The following is a 20843-nucleotide window of genomic DNA, read 5'->3' as shown; positions in this document are numbered from 1 at the left end:
GGTTAAGAACTATGCTCCTAAATCATTTCCCTCCCATTCATATACAAATATTGTGTACTGACTTAAAATAGAGGAAATGTAGGATGTTTCTGTGTAGTATTTGGAAAGTACACAAGGGGAGTATTTAAGCAAAATGTTTCTTAAGCTGGATGCTGGTATATACAATGGTGTACGTTTTTATTTTTCAAAAACTCAGACCTCTACAATCTAATACATACAGCATACTTAAATATACATGGCCTTCTTACCTCCTGCTACATTACTGAATCATCAAGTAAACAAGAGTTCAACCCTGAAGTTACAAGAGTCTGTCAGAATTCTTTACATGTCACCTCCACCAGTACACATATTAGTTAAAGCATCTTCTGTTGATATACTAACATTTTCTTTTTCTCTTCTTTTAGATTCTTCCTTTCCCTCCCTAGAGCCCTTTACACAATTCTATCCTTTTGTTGGGAGAGAAGTGAACACAACTAGTTTAAAGTAAAAACCATTCTTTGGGCTAGGTTTTTAAAATAAGCAATGAATGAAACATGCAGTTAAGAGTTATCCACTGCTATTGGAGTTTTCATATGTCACTCCTAATTCACATCCTTGGTTGCTAAAAAAAATTGTTAAAAATTATATAATTCTATTATGTCACAAAACTAGACCCCAAATATGGTGAAGTATTTTTTTTAAAAAGCACCAGAGTATCTTCTAAACAAGATTAGTATAAAATTTCAGTGAAAGACAAATGTTTTAATGTGCCTTCATTGAAAACACACTTTGCATTAAGTTTCTTAAAAATCTTGAGAACAGGTCTAGGGACTTCATTTCTTAGTTAAGTCTATAGTCTGGGAATGACTGGTAAAACTAGGATAGGTAGATAATTTTATTGAAAAGGTTGCAGTTTGTTACTTTTTTACACTTTTCACTGTAAGACATTGTTTTGAAACCTTAAATGTAAAACTAAATAATTTTAATTAAGGGGTGAACATGTACATATACTTCCACATGCACATGCACCACAAACATGAAAATTCAGAGACGAGTTTTAAAATTGCTGGAGTATATAAAAGAGGTCATTTGCTCAAACTATTAGAAAGTTATATACTCAGAAACTAAACAAAATAGACTGTGTGTGTGTGTGTGTGTGTGTGTGTGTGTGTGTGCTGGTAATGGGGTCTTAAACTCAGGGCCTGAGTGCTGTCCCTCAGATTTTTTGCTCAAGGCTCATGCTATACTTCTGGCTTTTTTGGTGGCCAATTGGAGATAAAAATCTCATACATTTTCTTGCTGGGGTTGGCTTTGAACTGTAATCCTCAATCCTCAGATTTCAGCCTCTTTTGTAGCTAGAATTATAGATGAGAGCCAACAGAACCCAGCTAAAGTTTATTTTGTACACACACACACACACACACACACACAACACACAAATTCTAGCGACAGGCTCAGCAAATAAGAGCAACTACTGTAAATTTTCTGATCTAATTTAAACATCCTAGCAAGGTATTTAATAGGACTGATTTTAATATTAAAGTAACAACTCTTAGGCAGAACAAAAACTAAAACAGATTTTAATGATTAAAACACATGAATTAATAGGTTTATAACAACCATTGAGGGAAGCCCTAGAACCAGGATTTTAAAACAGCATGCAAAAATCTACCAAAAAATCTGAAGCAATACCAAAATATCTCAGCTTTCTAGTATAAGCTTCATGTCTTTGTATTTCCAATTCTTGGTATTCAAAATATGTACAATTTCACATGCTCCTGGTGTGAATGAATAAGCTTATTCATAGAGTATTACATTTTTCACAGATGGGAGGACAAAAAGAACAGTATATTTCCCCAGTTTTTTTGGGGGGGGATTATGAGGGAAAGGCACTCCCAAAGATTCCTTGATAACGTCTTTGTAGGTTTATCATATTATCTTAACACGTGAAATAAATGATGCACTCAGTTCACTGATCTGGGAACAAGGTATGGGGATCGCCTTTCATTAACCCACATGCCAAACAACTGAAGAACCAAAAGCTTTGTATATTGGTTTCAAAACATCTGTGCTTTGTTTGACAATATACATATGCCTATGCTTAATCGCTTGGATTAGCTATGAATAGCTAAACATTCTAGTGCAACTGAGGAATTGTCATATGAGATGGTACTTGAGAACTCTTTTAACTCATTATTCTTAGTTTTCCAACAGCTTACAAGATCCCCCACCCTGACTCAACTCTCTCCTTCCCAAATGCTCTGTACCTAGGTTCAATTTCTCTGCTGAATGATTTGTTAAAGAAAGATGCTTCATCTTTCTCCATGATTATGAAAGCAAAGAGCAACTGGAAGTCATTTGCCCACAGACAGTTACTAAGAGGATCTTGCCTGAGGGCCAAGGAGAAGTTGCTTTATTACTAAATCTGACCCACACTGAGCCATACTGAAACTGCACTTGGGTAGCTAGTCTCAAATTTAATCAAAACTATTTCTCTACATTTGCTGCATCCATGCAGTATGTAATTTTTGATGCTGCATTAGAGAAATGCGGCAGGTAAAGGCTTCACCACAAGCATCACATTCATGGGTTTCTTGAGTTTTCATCTCTGCATGGATCTTCTGATGATTGACAAGGCTGCGCTGCTGACTGAAACTTTTGTCACACTTCTCACATTTGTATGGTTTCTCCCCTGTATGTATTCTCTGATGTTGAATAAGACCCGAGTTCCGACTAAAGGCCTTCCCACATTCTTCACATTTATGGGGCTTATTACCTGTGTGGACACCCTGATGTCGAATAAGATTACAAAGCTGACTGAAGCTTTTGCCACACTGTCTGCACAGATAAGGTCTTTCGCCAGTGTGGATTCTCTGATGTTCAATAAGAAATGAGCTCCGACTGAAGCTTTTCCCACAAACAGTACACAGGTAGGGTTTTTCACCAGTGTGGATTCTTTGATGTTGTACAAGATGAGCACTAACACTAAATGTTTTCCCACATTCATCACATTTGTAAGATTTTTCCTTAGGATAAACCTCCTGTTGTATAATAAGACTGCAATTTGGATCAAAACTTTCCTTAGTTTCACTGTATGGGTAAGTCTTTTCCCTAGTGTGAATTCTCTGATGCTGAATTAGACCTGAGCTTCTACTAAAGGCTTTTCCACATTCCTCACATTTATGAGGTTTGTCTCCTGTGTGAATTCGCTGATGACGAGTAAGGTTGCAAAGTTGACTGAAACTTTTCCCACATTCTTTGCACTGATAAGGTCGTTCACCAGTATGGATCCTCTGATGTTCAATAAGAAAGGAGCTCCGACTGAAGCTTTTTCCACATTCGATACAAAGAAAAGGCTTCTCACCAGTGTGAATTTTTTGGTGCTGAATAAGGTATGTACTTAGTCTAAAGGCTTTCCCACATTCACCACACTTATGGGGTCTTTCCCCAGTATGAATTCTCTGATGCTCAACAAGCAATGAATTTCGACTAAAGCTTTTCTTACATTTGGTACAGTGATAAGGCTTTTCACCAGTGTGAGTTCTTTGATGCTCAATCAGGTGTGACTTCCAACTGAAGGCTTTCCCACAGTCACTACATTTGTGGGGTTTCTCACCTGTGTGAATTCTTTGATGCTTAACAAGGCTCCTTCTCTGGCTGAAGCTCTGTTTACACTGATTACACTGATAGGGTCTCTCTCCAGTGTGGATTCTCTGATGTCTAATAAGGGTTGAGCTCACACTAAAGGTTTTTCCACAGTAATTACACTCATAGGGCCTTTCCCCAGTGTGAATTCTCTGATGTTCAATAACAAATGAGCTTCGACTAAAACTTTTCCCGCATTCGTTGCACTGAAAAGGTTTCTCACCAGTATGGACCCTTTGATGTTGAATGAAATGGGCCTTGCGGACAAAACCCTTTCCACATTCTTCACATTTATGGCATTTCTCTTCTGAGTTTGGTCTCTTACGGATAATATTAGTGTTTTCTCTGAATATTTTCTGTTCCTGGGTCAAAGATTCCCGTGGTATTTCCCATAAGAAGATCCCCCTCTGTTTATCTAATCTACCTACAAGTTCAAAGGTTTCTTGGCCCATAGGATCTTGCTCAATTTCACTTTTTATTCTTGTAACTATTACACCTTGTGGTTCCACATCTTCCTCAATTTCTTCAATTTCTTGTTTCACAATTGGCTCCTCATGCTTATCTCTGTTCAAAACATCTAGAATATTTGTAAATAAAATATGTAAGGAACAGCCAAGTTCTTTAAAGGAAATAACAAACTTTAAATAAGGTAACTAAGATAAATTATCTGACTGAATCATGATACAGTCTGCTACTTACAGTATTATGGGAATTAAATTAGTTCATATATGGAAAAGTCTTGCTATGCAGTTCATGCTGGCTGGCCTCAAGCTCCTAGGCTCATCAAATTCTCTTGCAGATGAGAAGCTCGACTATAGGCATGTGCCACTGTATCTGGCTTAATATTAGTATTTGATATTTTTAGTTATCTGACTATAAGAATAAGAAATTTTTTGAGAAGTGTATGAAGAGGGTTTAGGGGCCAAAAAATAAGAGTAGGAGTAAGAAGAGTTGAGCAGAAGGGCTGTGAAATCCATAGGAATGATTATTATGGGTGAACAACAACAACAATAAAAGCAAAACACATAGTGGTGGGATTATCAAGGAAAAAAGGTAATGGAGGAAAAAAAAATTAGGTTCAGAAAAATTTAGGATGAGAAAGCATTTCTGGGATGTGTGCAGACCAAATAATTGACAGAAAGGAACAGATTAGGGCTGGAAATGTGGCTTAGAGTTAGAGTGCTTGCCTAGCATACATGATCTGGATCTGATTCCTTAGTATCACATAAACAGAAAAAGCCAGAAGTAGAGCTTTGTCTCATGTGGTAAAGTGCTAGCCTTGAGCAGAAGAAGCTCAGGAACAGTGCCCAAGCCCTGAGTTTAAGCCCCAGGACTGGCTAAATAAATAAAAAAGCAACAGATTATAGGATCTTGGAATGATAAAAGACAAAAAACCAAGGGAAAAGAAAATAAAATTTATTCACTAAGCATTAAAAGCATACAGACACTATGTAATGAGCCAACATTCAAAGGTAAGACATAAAGTCTCCTATGAACTACAATGAGTGCTTAATAAACACTTATATGATAGTAATTAAAAATTAGCTCCTAAAGATAAAATAGCTCAAAAAATATATAAAGGGTTGAAGTAACATGGTACCTTATGAGCTGATAACTGACAGGAAAGAATTACGAAGCAACTGCTTAGAACCTTGATTTATTCTTTGCCTATTCAATGTTCCTTCCCAAATTACTTTTCGTGGACTGTTCCTTTCACATAATAAACAAAGGATAAAAGAATTTCCTTAACTTTTTGCCCTATCTATAAAATTATCTTCAATAGTACATGCAGATAGATTTCACTCATATCCAACGATAACACATCTACCTCTTCCACATCCAATTCACTTTTGAGCAGTTGTTCAATTACTGTTTCTGCTCTTCTCAACCCACGCTTTCAAATTATATGTTCCTATCATCATATAAATATATCTCATTTAATTTGAACCTGAAATGCTTTTCTTGATGAAAGCCAAACTCTGAAAAGAAGATTTTAACACGATAGCTTCATTTCCTGCTTATCGTGTTCAATATTTTCTTATTCAATTTATTTTGCATACTATTACAAAATCTGTTTCTAGCACAAAGGGAAACATCTCATCAAATCAACAAATAAAACGGGAATTTTTCAGTCCTTAGCACTTTCAGCAGCATCTGACACTGTTGGGTCATCCTCATTTTTTTGTTTCTATTATGGTGTTTTAATTTGCTCTCTACTTCTCTGACCTCCTGTAATTATTTTCCTCATTTATTTCTGCTCCTTTGACAACGAGGTTACATAACTGTTACCCAGGTTTATGTCCATATACATCCTTTATATCCTGGTGCCAGCTACACTGCACTTAGTGTTTGTTATATTTTTGTCTTTTTTTGATTGTAAGTTCCTGGTGAGAAGGGAAAAGTCTTTATAATGTTTATATAGTAGATATTGCTTTTTTTGTGAGTTTCTTTACTCAGCACTAAGACAAATTTGTCACTACTTGAAGGTATCATGAATGGCTACCTCAACTTTCTGAACCAAATGAAAATAAAATAGCAACAACATGATAAAAATCTGGTTCTTATCAACAAGAAAAAAGTAAATATTATAGAAAAATAAGATATGCTAATCTAGCAGTAACAAAAACTATAAAAATAGGAATAAACATCACAAGGAATGTACAGACCTAATCAGAAACAGTGGTGCACAAATCCTATATATCCAGCCACTTCAGAGGCTTCTTATAATATTTCTATTATAAGGATAATTCTTACCAAACTATTCCATGAAACTAATATTCCTATAAAAATCATATGAACCAAGTAAAAAACAAACAGGAATCTAAATTTCAACCATTGTTTATTTACCCAAGTAAATAAACAATGAAAAACTACAAAAATAAATAGGTAAACAGAACAGGAGGAAGAAGAAAATGAGTGTAGGCTTTCAAACAGAGCAGCACTGAAATTACCTATTTATTAGATCTGGACTTAATTATGATGTCGTGCTTGTTTTTGTGATCATACCTAATTTATCTAAAGTAGGCAGTTGGCTAAAACTGAGTCTCTTTAGAGAGAACTAAAATACCTACTTAATTTGAATGTGGCCAGGATTGTCATCTAGCCACAATATAAAAGCTAAAATGAGAGAAACATATGGTCGTAAAAAGGAAAGAATACTCTGCTAAGGGGGAAAATCAGAGCAGAGTGCTGTGAGTAAAACGTTTCTCTTCTGAAAATTCATGTAGATGCCCTGAGTCCCAATGTGTTGGTATCTGGAGATGAGACCTTTGGTAGGTAATTAGGTAGATAAGATCATGGGGGTAGGGTCCATATGATGGGACTCTTAAGTTCTTGGAAGCAAAATAAAGACAAGCATACTCTCCCTGCTCTACTTCTGCTATGTGAGGACAAAGAAAGGAGGAAGCTAGCTTCAAGTCATGAAGAGGGCTCTCACCAGGAATCAAGTCTGACAATATCTTGATATTGGACTTCCCAACCTCCAAAACTATTAGATAAAAAATGTCTGGTACTTAAGCCACCTAGTCTATAGCAGTTTGTCAGAAGTGTCTAACATAGAATATTCTGACTTCTTGAGACTGATTTAGTTTCTGCTTTTAGCCTTTTTTTTGCTGTTTAGCTATACTCATGATTATATGTTACAAAAGACATCCTTAATTTCATAGTGGGATTAAGTTAGGTTGAGTTTATTTTAATAATCTTTAAACAGTTCTAACAATATGGGAGCTTAGGGGAGAGAGAGTAGGAAAGAAAATGGTAGATATACTGTAGGACAGAACAAGATTGGGTTAAGATGATGGCAAGTTGTATTGATGGAAAGTTGAAATAAAGAAGACAGCTAGCTGGGTGCTGGTGGTTCACACCTGTAATCCTAGCTACTGGAGAGGCTGAGACCTGAGGATTGCCGTTCAAAGCCAGCCCAGGCAAGAAAGTTGCTTAGACTTTCCTTATTTCCAATAAACTACTCAGAAAAAGTCCCATGTGGCTCAAGTGGTAGAGTGTTAGCCTTGAGAGAAAAAGCTCATGCCGTGAGTTCAAGCTCCACGACCAACCAAAAAAAGCAAGAAAGCAAGAAAGCAAGAAAGCAAGAAAGCAAGAAAGAAAGAAAGAAAGAAAGAAGGAAAGAAAGAAAAAGAAAAAAGAAGAGAGCCTAAAAGCACAAGATCATGGATGAGTTCACTGCCATGACTTTGTCCATATGGTATTCACACATACTCCAGCAGGCAGAGCTGACACTGGTCTGGTTCTATCAAGCAGGATACTATAAATATGGATAAGCTAGCAGTAACTCATAGAAACCACTGGCATATTACCTTCTTTTTTAAAAATCATCATCTGATATGGCTGATAACAGAAGAGACAAAAAAATCCAGGCCAAAGCTATATTTATATTTAGTCCCAGTATAAGAAATTAAAATGTCCTTTTTAGTCAGTTGTGGGGCTTGAACTCTAGGCCTGAACACTGTCCTTGAGCTCTGTTTTGCTCAAGGCTTATACTTGACCACTTGAGCCACAGTGCCTCTTCCAGTTTTCTGGTGGTTAATTGGAGTCTCACAGACTTTCCTGCCTGGAAAAGTCTCACAGACTACAATCCTCAGATTTCAGCCTCCTCAGTAGCTAGGGATACAGGCATGAGCCATTGGTGCCTGACTAAAATTTTTGGCTTTTAAAGCTATAAGAAACCAAAATTTCAACCAATGAATACTTACTTTAGTACCAGAATATGTGAAAAGAAAGGGAGACTGGTAGCCAAAGCTTAGTTTAAGAAAATAATCCAGGTAGGAGATATGGAACCCTAAATTAACTGTACTTACTCAGTCACACAAATATTTAACAAACATACAAAGGAGGTAGATAGCTACCTCCTTTCTTTGTCCTCACATAGCAGAAGTAGAGCAGGGAGAATATGCTTGTCTTTATTTTGCTTCCAAGAACTGAGAGTCCATCATATGCACCCTACCCTCATGATTTATCTTATCTGTGATAAATGCAAGAAAATTAATGAAGCTGATAGGAGTTATTGTGGCTAGAGAAATAACATTAACAGGTATTACAGAGGAGGATGATAAACACTATTAGTACAGATAAAGTAGTTCAGAGAATGGAGTATTTAACTTCATTTAATTTTAAGAACTTACTGGATTATTTGCAATTTGCCTGTTAGAATTACTTACATGGCCTTCAAAAAAAGGTAACTAAGAATCTGAAATTCAACACAGGAGATAACAAGAATAATCAATATTTATATTGTGCTTAGGGCCCTAAGTGCTATACATATGTATTAATTTAATTAATACTAACAATAACCCTAAGAGGCTTTACATTAAAAAGAAGAAAAGCCACCGAGGCACAGAGGAATGAACTAATTCATTCTTAGTCATAAGGCTATTAAGGGGTGAAGCAGGATTTGAATGTAGGCAGTTAAGTTCCACTCTATGTTGAAGACATATCATCATTACTCTATGTTGAAGACATATCATCATATAAAGACATGTCTTTATATCATCACTTAACAACACTTGACATGAACTGAGTGGAGGTAAGATCCCCCAAGCCAAGTATACAGATTGTGAGGAAGTCTGACAGTGCAAACAAATGGTGAGAAGCAATAAAGAGGCTGAAATAAGCCACATGTGCTGGTATATGCCAATACTCTCAGCACTCAGGAGGCTGACAAGATCATGAGTTTGAGGCTACCCTGAGATACATAGCAAGACCCTGTCTCAAGAAAAACCAAACCAGCTAAATAAGAATTTCAGATATTCATAAAGAGGTGGAATAAATTAATGAGGTCTTCTGCATTTAACAATGAAGTTAATATTAACCACTATTTAGCAACTTAAGGGGACTGAAGACAAAACAAAATAACACAGAAATAAAATAAAATAAAAATAGTATGGAACACAGAAAAATTTGGCTGTGAAGAAAATAAATAGCAAGTGCACCAAGAGGTATACCTTAGCTCAAGGATAAATATTTTTCTTTTCTCCCACTTCCCCAGATATAAAGGCCATGACCATACCTATAATCTGAGTAAAGGTAATATGGAATAAAGAATAAAGACTAGAAGCTATTAGAGAAAAAAAGATGATTGATACAATAAGCTCTGGAGAAGAAAAAAGATGAGAGCAGCTTCAAGGGTGTGGATAAGGGGTAGAGAAGTTGAGAGTTCATGCTTAGTGAACTATATTTTCTTTGTGAAACAGAAGTGAGGTTTGTAGAGTTAAGGAAAATACTAAATTTTAAGCAGCCACTAAAAGACCAGATAAAAATATCAAGAAAAAAATGCTGAAATAAAAACCTAGCAGGACTTTTTTTTAAAGCCATGTATGTTTACAGTACTGACCCTTCTGGTTAGTGAATTTTTCCTTCTACTCAAGTAGAAGAGGTGAAAAGGCAGATTTTAAAGGACAGGATCTGAACAGAACACCATCAGCTCAAGATGGAAAGACAGTATGCTGGTAATTTACATGGGAGCACAAAACCAGACACATCTAGGGGTAAGAAGCACATAAAGAAGGAGTAGGTTTAGTGTAAAGGTATAAGAGAAATAGAATGTTAGATGGTAGTAAGCAAAACAGGGGCAGAAAATATGTCTATTTTGGTCAGTCAATAAATAAGTGGAAAAAAATAAATAATTAAGTGGTCAGAAAATGGTATAGCGAGGCTTCAGATTTGCCTGTTACAAAAAAAAAATGAGGGCCTTATTAACTCTGAGTAGCTTAATCCATGAGGAAAGCAGGTTCCTTTACATTCACAGAATCCAGATCCAATGAAGCTCCAGAATTGACTGGGTCAAGAAAAGATTGTGAAATGTGATAGGGTAACATGTAAAGGACCAAAGACAAACTTGATAGAAGACGGTGAAAAGGAATTCAGTGGGTTGAGCAAAATTGCTGGGGCTTCAAAGGAGAGGTTTTGTTTGGGAAGTTGGGAAACTGATGCTTTAGGATCAGCACAGATGAATTGGAAGAACAATAACTTCTCCCTTCCAGTTTTGAGACAAAGGATGGGGAAGGAGGAGGATGTGGGAGAATAAGCAGCCCCTCCCTCCTTGAAGGACTGCCAGAGAAGTGATGTCCTTGGAAACCTGCCAAGTTTCAGTTAAGGGCAGGAAGGGTAAGGAACACTGTGTGAAGAGGAACAGGGGCTCCAGAAGGCAGAGTAAAAAGGGGTGGGAGGAAAACAGTGGGAGGATGTGCCAGGAGGGAGAGTACAGAGCAACATGGGAATGAGATTATGAAGACAGGAAGCCAGAAAAGCTTATATCTTGGTCACTGCAAAGAAGCTAGAAATAAGAGAGTCATGGAAACAATTCATGGGTGAAGGATTTGAATCAGAACTTTGAAATAAAGCAGATTTGATACTAACCCTGGTCTAAGCATTCTGGGTCTGAGTTCTGGTAGTTTCTCAGATATTTTACTTAGGGAAATAGTACATTCTTACCCAGTGAGACCAGGTTTCCATAATTCTCCACCATGACATCTTTATACAGGCTTCTCTGAGCTGGGTCCAGATACTCCCACTCCTCCTGGGTAAAAAACACAGCCACATCCTCAAATGTCAGCAACCCCTGAAACTTTACGATTTCTGCAGTCAGTTCCTATTGTCTCAAGGGCACGTTCAGTGGTAGAAGTAATCACTTACCATGGCCCAGTAGGCTAGAAGAAATGTGGTAACTAAGAGTGCCAAAAGATGCCCGATTCTGGGAACTGACTGTAAGAGATGGGCATCTCAGACTAGAGGTTAACTGGGTTCGATCCTTGTCCTCTGAAGTAAAAAGCGCAAGGATAAAGTTTTGTGGGTATAATACTTACACCCTAACATGTACATTTTAGTAAACTGCTCCCAAGGCCTCTAAGTTTCCCTTAGCTCACTACCCTGCTAGACTACTCTATTCTCATTGCAGTATGAGCCGGTTCAATTCAAATCCATCAGTTTCTCTAAGCACCTACCTTGGGGTTCAGGCATCACCAACAGGCACAAGAAGACAATAGGAGGTCCGGTGGGGGTGGGGGTGGGGGTGAATCAAGCCTCACCTGGAGAAGCTCACAAATGAGAGCTAGCTTGGAGCGTTGCTAATTTTCCCCAGCCGATTTATCGAGTCGCTCTGGAATGTACTGGAGCGCTGGTGGGCGATCTGCAAATAGACCGTACCCCAGAGCACCCGAGGAAGGGAGGCGGGGTCCCGGCAGGGCACTAGCGACCGGGAGGTGTGGAGCAGCAAAACTAGGGGGAGGGGGGGGGCGGCAGGGGCTGGCCTACCCTCCCCAGGATAAGTGATAACGGGGATCCCTAGGCTTACCTTTGGCTCCACCGGGGGGCTCGGGGAGGCCATCTCCCGGCCAGAGTACAGGGGCGCCCGCACGGAAGAGAGACTCTGGTGGGGGCCAGCGGCTGCAGGAAATTAGGCCCAACCAGGACGAGGTTCCTCGATGGGGGCCAGCCAGGTCCTACCTCGGTCCCCGGAGCGGTCACGTTCCCAGCAGCATATCCAACCCGCTTCCCCGCCGCCCTGAACGCCCTCCCCTAGCGGGCTTGAGCCGTCTTTCCGGCCTCCCTAGAGCCTCCTCCCATTTGCCAGTTCCACCTCCTCCTCACAGCCCAGCAACGCGGTGACCGACCATCCGCCCCCGGACCAGAAGGCGTCACCCAGAACCTTCCCCGGACGCCCTCCAACTACAACTCCCATCATGCCCCGAGGGTGAGCCGTGGCCGAGCCTTCGCAATGGCTGCCGAGACTACACTTCCCAGCGTGCAAAGGGTGAGGACGAACTACCGCGGCTACGAAGCTTGCACCCGATTGGCTGAGAAGGAGAGCGTGAGCGAGATTGAGGGGAGGTCAAGGTTGAGGCTCTCCGTGAAGATGGCGGCGCTCCGTGTGTCCGGCGTTGCTGCGAGTGGCTTGGCGCGGGCCTGCTTGGGGACAACGCGCAGAGAACTTTGGTCTCTCACCAGGTAGAGTTTGAGGATTTTTTTTTTTTTGGCCTGTGGCTTACATTCACTAAAAGTAAAGAGAGGCCCGGAGAAAAGTGAAGGACGGGCTCTGAGGCCGCGTGGTGCCGTGTCAGATTGGGACGCGGGTCCCAGGCTGGTGGAGGAGCGGCGCCAGGTGAAGTGGATCGGGGTTCCAAGGGCGGAAGCTTCGGGGTCTCCCTGTCCGAAAGGGGACTCCCTGTGCCTCCATCGCATTGGTTGGTGTATGGCCGTGTGTGCACGCCAGCCGCCCCAGGCCCGTGGTTGGGGGCGGGCCGCTTCCCCGACGGCGCGCGGAACCGCCCGCAGGCAGCAAGCCGGCCGGCCTCTGCTCCCAGCCCGGCTGCCAAGGGCAGCGCCGCCGTACACTCGCCGGCTCTGCAAGGGCGTTGTTCTTTTTCTTTTGAAACCTGTATTACTAAATAGTTGTGCAGACAGCTCCGTAAGTCGTGTTAGGAGTAGGGTGCATGTTGATCTTTGTCACCCCTTCCGTTCATTGTTCTCCGTCTTCCCCCATCCTTACCCTCAAGTTACATAGTTCACTTTTTACATATTTTACGTTGAATATAATGGCCGTATTTGCTCACTCTTCCCACCTCCCGTTTGTGTGGGAGGGTATTTTTCCTAAGCGTCAGGATAGAGAATCACAGACCTTTCTTTTCTGACTGAGGAAACGGAGGCCCACCACAGGAACGTATTTTCCCAACAGTAGAAAAGACAGAGTTGGTTCTAGAACCAGGTTTCCTAGTTTTCTATCTCCTTCCTGTTTTTCCCCACTGCATTGCGTCCTGTCAGTAGACCTAGTTAATTTTTAAGGGTATCAAAACATAGGATGGAAAGTCTCTTAAGGTTCAAGTTAGTCTTCACAGAAGGGTTTTTGTCATCAACTCATTATTAGCCCCCTCGGTACCTTCTTTGGTCAATGTTTGTTACTTATTACCTGTCAAGTCTACAAGTTTGTGCTTGTTATTATTTGTCTAGTAGTTTAGATGAAGGATAGAGTGGCTAATTAGACCAAATTAGTAGAGAGAGGAAAATGACCAAATATAGAATATTATTTTTAAGTAGTAAATTATGAAAACTAGAGCATTTAAAATCTAACTAAGCTAGGTGTAATGGTCCACACATATACATGTAATCTCAGCACTCTGGAGACCAAGGCAAAAAGGCAAGAGTCTCTGTCTCAAAAATATGTGTGTGTGTGTGTTTGCGTGTTTGAGTCCCTTATATTACCTTATGTTTCTGAGGTGTCTACTATAATATTTCCTCTTACAATTTTGATTTTATTTAAGTTAAAAAGGGGTTTTCAACTGTTATGTTTTCAAATGACTCAGGTTTATTGGCTTTGCTTTTTTCTATTTTTATTCTATATTGGATTTATATCACTTAATAATTTTGGCAGTATTGCAGTTTGAACACAGGTCCTTTTTCTTGCTAGACAGGTGTTCTGCCATCTGAGCCATGCCTTTTGCTTTTAACTTTTTTTTTTGGCAGCCCTGGGGCTTGAACTCAGGGCTTGGGCACTGATCTGAATTACTTTTACTCTGTCACATGAGCCACACTGCCACTTCCGGTCTTTTCTGTTTATGTGGTACTGAGGAATTGAACCCAGGGTTTCATGCATGCTAGGCAAGCACTCTACCATTAAGCCACATTCAAAGCTCATTGCTTTTAACTGTTTTTCAGGTAGGGTTTCCTACTTTTTCCCTTGGGCCAGCTTTGTACTGATTTTTTTTTTTTTAATGCTTCCTACGTAACAAATCATTTAAATAGGAAAGGAGGAATTGGTGTGTTCTTGACCAGACACCATTTCATTTCTTGTGCCTCATATCTTTGTAAGGATGATAAATTCCTGTGAGATACCAAGGCCATGGGAAACAGCACATCCTAGGTAGTTCACAGACAAACCATATATGTAGCATTTAAATGATACGACAGGCAGATTCCTTTTCATTGGCCCTTATACTCAGTTCTTATTCAAAAAGTCATCAAATCAGTAAAACAAGTCTTAATTAGTAGCTTATAGTTTGGCACACTTAACTGAGACAATGCTGCTCATTTGGGATAATTGGTAGTGTCATTTGGTTGTCATGACTGGACATCTAATAGATAGAGGCAAGAGCTGCTACCAAACAGCTTACCTCAAACGGAATGGCTTCCTATAACAAGAATTGTGTAGTCCAAAATATAAATATATTTAACCCTAAGAAATCCTGATCTTGTAAAAGAAACAATATAAATGAAATTAGAACTTGTGATATCCTTGAAATGTACTCTCTGAGCAATATAAAGTGCTCAGAAGATGGATTGACGAAATTGAGTTGAATTTTCTGGGAAGATAAGGTTGTCGTAAGACTTAAAGGATAAATAAGATACCTGTCTGTGGGTGATGATGTAAGCTGGCATCAAAGAAAGGATGGAACTTGAGCTAACAATGGTATCAGGAAACAAAATATAGATTGAGGAGGGGAACAAAATATAGATTAGTTTGAATGGGCTTGTAGGGCATCTAGAAAATTAGTGGGAGGTAATTATAGAAAATCATATTGAGGTTAATTAAATATTAGAGAACTAGGGATCTTAAACAAAATGACTTACATTGATTCTTAGGTTTTTTTTGTTTTGTTTTAAGTTCTGGAGCTTGAGCTCTGGGCCTGGCACTGTCCCTGAGCTTCCTTTGCTCAAGGCTAGCACTCTATCAACTTGAGCCACAGTACCACTTCCAGCTTTTTATGAGTAGCTTATCAGAAATAAAAGTCTCATGGACTTTCCTGCCCAGGCTGGCTTCCAACTGTGGATCCTCAGATCTCAGCCACCTGAGTAGCTAGAGTTACAACTGTGAGCCACCCACACCCGGCTGGGATTCTTAGAGTACACAGAGTATACACTAAGCTCTTGTTTCTGTTTGCATTAATTCATTCAACCAGAAGCATTCCTAGGAAAAGAATCTCTTAGGCTTTTTCATTCTCCACAGTGCTCAGAAACTAGTCAATGTACAAATTATTTACTGATTTTGATTGATGGGCAAAATTCAGTCAGATGTTAATGTCATTAATAAAGTGAACCAGAGATTGATATACTTGCTTTTGGACATTCCAGAAAAAAAAAAGAACCGGTGGTGGCTGCGCCAGTAGAAGAGATGAGGAAAGAACCTGTTCTGGTGTGTCCACCTTTACGAAGCCGAGCATACACACCACCCGAAGATCTCCAAAGTCGTCTGGAATCACGTCTTAAAGAAGTTTTGGGTTCATCTCTTCCTAGTGATTGGCAAGACATCTCCGTGGAAGATGGACATATGAAGTTCAGTCTCTTGGCACACTTGGCCCATGACTTGGGCCATGCAGTACCCAACTCCAAGCTTCACCAAATGTGTAGAGTCAGAGATATTCTTGATTTCTATAAGGTCCCTGTTAAAGATATCTCTAAGTTTGATGAACTTACTGTCAGTAATTTGCCTCCTAATTTGAAAATCACCTGGGGTTATTGAGCAATTCGGAAAACGGACACACTGAATATAATTTTGTTCTGAGCAAGTGGATTGCTTATTGGACCTTTTGATACTTTGTGTTTTATAAAACAACTTTCTGTAGAAGATTAATAGCTCTGTCTTGTTCTCTCTTCTCATCATGAATCAACAAATAGGCTTTTTTCCTGTTTTTCTCATTTGCTGAAGCTGTTTTTAAATACAGTTTAGTCATTAATAATTTATGGAAATTTTTCTTCAGAGGACTTTGTAACTTGGGTTTAGGATAGTAGGCTATTACAAATTCAGATGTTGTCTTTACCCTTTCTAGGTATAAACTAATAGTTCATGAAAATGCCCTCATTAGGGCTCTAAGATCTAAGATGAAGATAGTATACATTACAGTCATATACAAATGAGGGCATTTGTATTAGATTAAATAATTAAAATAAACATAAAGGTGTGCTGTATATTTTAGAAGGTCTTGTCACTGTTGACTGTTTGAATAGACTAAAAAATGCGGTACATTCATGATTAATTGCTTAGAATTAAAGTAAATTTCTTAAAATATATTGTATCTTTAGTTTTTAAAGTGAAATTTGATGGGAGGTTTTTGCCTTGTGATTTTCTTAAAGTATTATAATTTTTTAAAAGTAAGAATATGTGGCAACTATTAGATGCCCACTTTTAAAAAGTAAGAGATATGCCAGGTTCTTTATTTAATTGCATATTCTCACTATGTTTATTTCAAACTTTTTTTTTCTGAAAGTTTCAAGAAAAAATGGTCTTAGATTACTTATAATTACTAGATAGGGTGGTGGATCTGTCTACGTTGATGTACTTAGTTTGTGAAAATTACTTGAATAGATTACTAGATGATGAAGAATGACAAAATTGGTGCTCAAATCAGAAATGGTTTTTCCTCACAGTGTAGATATAACTAGAAAGTAATGAGACAGGAAGATGTTTGTTACATAGTTTATCTTGACTACTTACAATTCTCAAAGAATTTTGAGAATTGCATTTCTTCTTTGTGCATGGGTAACTTCTTTGGAAAGGGAAATGAAAATTCCAACATTCTCGGGAAAATTAGTTAACAGTCCATTCATGCCTTATAAAATGTCACTGAGCAAGAACTTCATCCAAAAACAGAAATCTTTGTGTGACCCTAGAGCTTAGATGTTACAGCGGATATAATTATATCTCTTCTATTTTTGAAGCAGGATTCAGCATGGAACATTTGAATATTATGTACAAGATTAGATTGTCTTATTTCCCATTCAAAGGCAAAATCGAAATAAGAAGTGAAGTGATTGGTGTAGAAACTTTGGTTACAACTGGAGACATGAGGGCAAAAATTACGGTTTGGAGATTGCAAAAGCCAGACCTCACAGCACATGATATCCCAGCATTTGGGAGTTTGAAGCTGGAGGATTTCAAGTTCCAGTACAATCTGGGAGAATCTTTAGAAAACAAAGCAACAGGCTGGGAAGGTGGCTCAGTGGTAGAGTGCTTGCCTTGCATGCATGAGGCCCTGGGCTCCTTCCATTCCTCAGCATCACATAAGCAGAAAAAGCCAGAAGTGGCGCTGTGGCTCAAGTGGTAGAATGCTAGCCTTGAGCTGAAGAGCTGAGGGACAGCGCCCAGGCCCAAGTTCAGGCCCCATGACTGACAAAAAACCCCAAAAAACAACAAAATTCACCTTATGGCTAATAGAGAAAGTACTCCTTTGTAGTCTAGAACAATGTTCTCCAAAATTTAAACATGTATGTAAGTCATTTGAAGATACTGATTTAGTACGTCTGGAATAGCTTACATATGCCTGAAAAGCTTATATATTTGAAATGCTGCTAATGTTTTGAGTAACGTGGCCCTAGATGTTCGTATTGAAATGAGAGAAAGTACTCTTTTCTGAACCAACAGTTAAACTGTACATCCATCCATAACTAGAGGACATCCTTGGCTTATAGGTTAGTACAATGGTTATTTCATTAATGACTTTTAGTTTTCCTGTAAAGGATAAAACTAGGTTTGCTAATTTGTTTACTGAAGTGACCACACTTATTAGGTTTATATGTTTTAATTTTTAATACGATGGTTACTATGTGAAAGAGGTGTCAGTTACCACTTTTATTTACTTAATTGCATTTTAAAATTCAATGTGTCTACAAAAACCAAAATTGGTCAAAAATCATGGTCAATAGAAATGGTTTTAATAGATTATATGTTTTGAGTAGTATAGAGAGACTTTTGACATAACTTTTATGATTAAACATAGCACATTCTTTTTACAAACCAATTGTAAGCATTGTGCCTACCTTTGGTCCTCAGCTCCACCCAGACCTGAGCTCCTCCCAGCCCTGGAGTCCCCAGCCTACAGCTCCCCTCCTTCCCTCCCTCCCAGCTCCCACCTACTACCTCACTTCCTGTCCCCAGACCCTCCTGCTACCTGGATAGGGACAGGTGGCATGTGCTCCCTCTTGGGGAAAATGTGGCTCCTCTAATAAACCTTGTAATAATCTTTCTCCGGTGCCTGCCTGCCTCCGCATGGTCCCCTGGGATGGATGTGAAGGATCCCTTCGCCGATAAATGCAAAAAAGCATTAAGAAAAAGACTCATTGCCATCTCATTCATTAGATTCTACTTAACATTCTTGTGTATTTTCAAATGGAAAAACTTTTTTCTATCTTACAACTACTGTAGCATCATGTCCCCTAACTCCCTTCACATTATGAGCACTAAGAGAAAAAATGTTTTGACTAATAGCATATTGTTCAATAGTTGGACATTATGCAGCTTTCCAACCAATAGTTTACTATTGGATATTTAAATTATCCGTGGTTATTTGCTTTTATGTTGTTTTTATCTGCTTTTCAAATTCTTTAATGCCTTAAAACTCCTTTCTATTCAGAAGTTAGTAAATTTATGACCCTAAAGATGGAATCTGCAATTTAATCCTGCATCTTTGACTCTCAATTCATTAGGAAGTACTCTATGAATCCTAAAACACAAAATGGTAGAAACCTCAAAAATCCATGAACTCAGTCTTACCAGCAACTATGTTTTTTCTTTTTTGCGGAAGGCAGGGGGTGGGGGGTTGGGGCGGGGAGGGGGGGGATGTCAGGAGACAGTCCTGGGGCTTGAACTCCAAAGCCTGGGTGCTGTCCCTAAGCTTTGTTACATAAGTTTAGTGCTCTACTACTTGAGCCATAGCTCCACTTGACAACATTTTACTGGTTAATTGGAGATAAGAATGTCATGGACTTTCCTGCCCAGGCTGGCTTTGAATCATGATCCTCCAATATCAACCTCCTAAATAGCTAGGATATAGGTATGAGCCACTTGCAACTACTGTTTTATCCTATCATGTTTTCATTAGGTTACTTCACAATACAAAAGAATGCTTTTATTTGACTTTTCTGAATTTAAAAGGAGCCTGTGAGATTAGCTTCTGATATGACAGAATTCAAATGTGTAATTGTAGATGTACAGTGCACCTTTTCATCATGAAATATCAATCTATGCCTAATATGTAGAACAGTAATTATATAGTGTTCATATTAAAAATTATATAGTGTTCATACTAAAAATTTACCAGTCTTGGTAATGACCTTAATAGCAATTTGTTGCAATTTGTATCTCAAATGTTCCCAAAGACTATGTGTTAAAGGCTTGGTCAACAACATTTGGCACTATTGGGAAGTGGTGTGATATTTGAGTCTAATGGAAGGAAGTTAAGTGTTTGGAGACTTGTCCATCAAACACTGGGACTCCGGTCTCTTTTGCTTTTTGGCTTCCATAGAATGAGCAACTTTGTTCTACTGTGTGCTCCTTGCCGTGATGTTCTGCCTTGCTACAGAACCCAAAACACAATGCAACTCACCATGGGCTGAAACCTGAAACCATACCAAAATAAATCTCAGGGATTAAAAAAGGTGATGTGCAGAGTCAGGTACATGAGTACATTTCCTTTTGAAAGTGTCACCCCATCCCTCATTTCTTTCCCAGTTTTTCCTCTCCCAATTTTCCTCCCCTCACCCTCTGAAGTTGTATAGTTCATTTCCAACATAGTGTCTAGTGGGTTTCACTGCTGAATTGGTTCACCCTTTGTTCTACCATTTCTGTGTGCTTCCCTTCCCCTTCCTAAATCAGATAAACTTATATAAAAGACAAAGGGTACACACAAAAAAAAAAACAGCGACAGAAGGCAATAAACCAGAGGAAAAAAAACAGAAGAAAAGAAAGAAGTGCAAATAGTATAACAAAAAAAAAAAACCCTCATATTTCTTGGAGTTCACTTTTATAGGCATCATTTTATATGATCTTACACACAGCTATTGAGCCCTTGTGATCCTCTCCTAAGAATATCCTCCTTCTGAGGGGCATCTGAGTTGGTTCCGTACTTTAGCTATGGTAAATAATGATGCAATAAACACAGTTGTGCTGATAGCTTTAGTATGGCCTGTTTGTAATCCTTTGGGTAAATGCTCAAAAGTGGGATTGCTGGGTCATAGGGAAGCTCTATGTGGAGTCTTGAAGAATCTCCATACTACTTTCCAGAATGGTTGGACAAGTTTACACTCCCACCAACAATGCTGTAGGGTTCTCTTTTACCCACATCCCCTCCAGCATCGAGTTCTTGATTTTAGCCATTCTAACTGGGGTGAGGTGGAATCTCAATGTTGTTTTGATTTGCATTTCTTTTATGACTAGAGAAGTTGAGCATGGATCAAGAAAAATTGATATATATATATATATATATATATGTGTACACACATAT

At 38.9% G+C, this 20843-nt stretch overlaps 2 protein-coding genes across 6 annotated transcripts; one reads left to right on the top strand and one right to left on the bottom strand.

The window, feature by feature from the left end:
• Nucleotides 1-1542: 1542 nt before the first annotated feature.
• On the bottom strand, nucleotides 1543-12236 carry Znf189 (zinc finger protein 189). Of its 5 annotated transcripts, none has more exons than XM_070010827.1 (5): nucleotides 11930-12236; nucleotides 11664-11764; nucleotides 11272-11394; nucleotides 11071-11155; nucleotides 1543-4201 (listed from the first exon to the last, which is right to left on the bottom strand). In XM_070010827.1, the coding sequence occupies exons 3-5, from the start codon at nucleotides 11272-11274 to the stop codon at nucleotides 2475-2477; spliced, it is 1815 nt and encodes a 604-aa protein (XP_069866928.1). In that variant the 5' UTR covers nucleotides 11275-11394; nucleotides 11664-11764; nucleotides 11930-12236; the 3' UTR covers nucleotides 1543-2474. The 5 variants fall into 5 exon arrangements, with proteins under 5 accessions (XP_069866928.1, XP_069866937.1, XP_069866948.1 ...); XM_070010836.1 differs by having other exon boundaries at nucleotides 11272-11340; XM_070010847.1 differs by lacking the exon at nucleotides 11272-11394.
• Nucleotides 12171-19126, top strand: Mrpl50 (mitochondrial ribosomal protein L50). Its single transcript, XM_070010884.1, has 2 exons — nucleotides 12171-12582; nucleotides 15700-19126. The coding sequence occupies exons 1-2, from the start codon at nucleotides 12353-12355 to the stop codon at nucleotides 16085-16087; spliced, it is 618 nt and encodes a 205-aa protein (XP_069866985.1). The 5' UTR covers nucleotides 12171-12352; the 3' UTR covers nucleotides 16088-19126.
• Nucleotides 19127-20843: the final 1717 nt, after the last annotated feature.

The sequence above is a fragment of the Dipodomys merriami genome, unplaced genomic scaffold (assembly GCF_024711535.1).
Source record: "Dipodomys merriami isolate MVZ:Mamm:240054 unplaced genomic scaffold, mDipMer1.0.p SCAF_11, whole genome shotgun sequence".
In the NCBI taxonomy this organism is placed as follows: Eukaryota; Metazoa; Chordata; class Mammalia; order Rodentia; family Heteromyidae; genus Dipodomys; species Dipodomys merriami.
The sequence above is the reverse complement of the archived record's forward strand: the minus strand, read 5'-3'. Positions and strand labels throughout refer to the sequence as shown.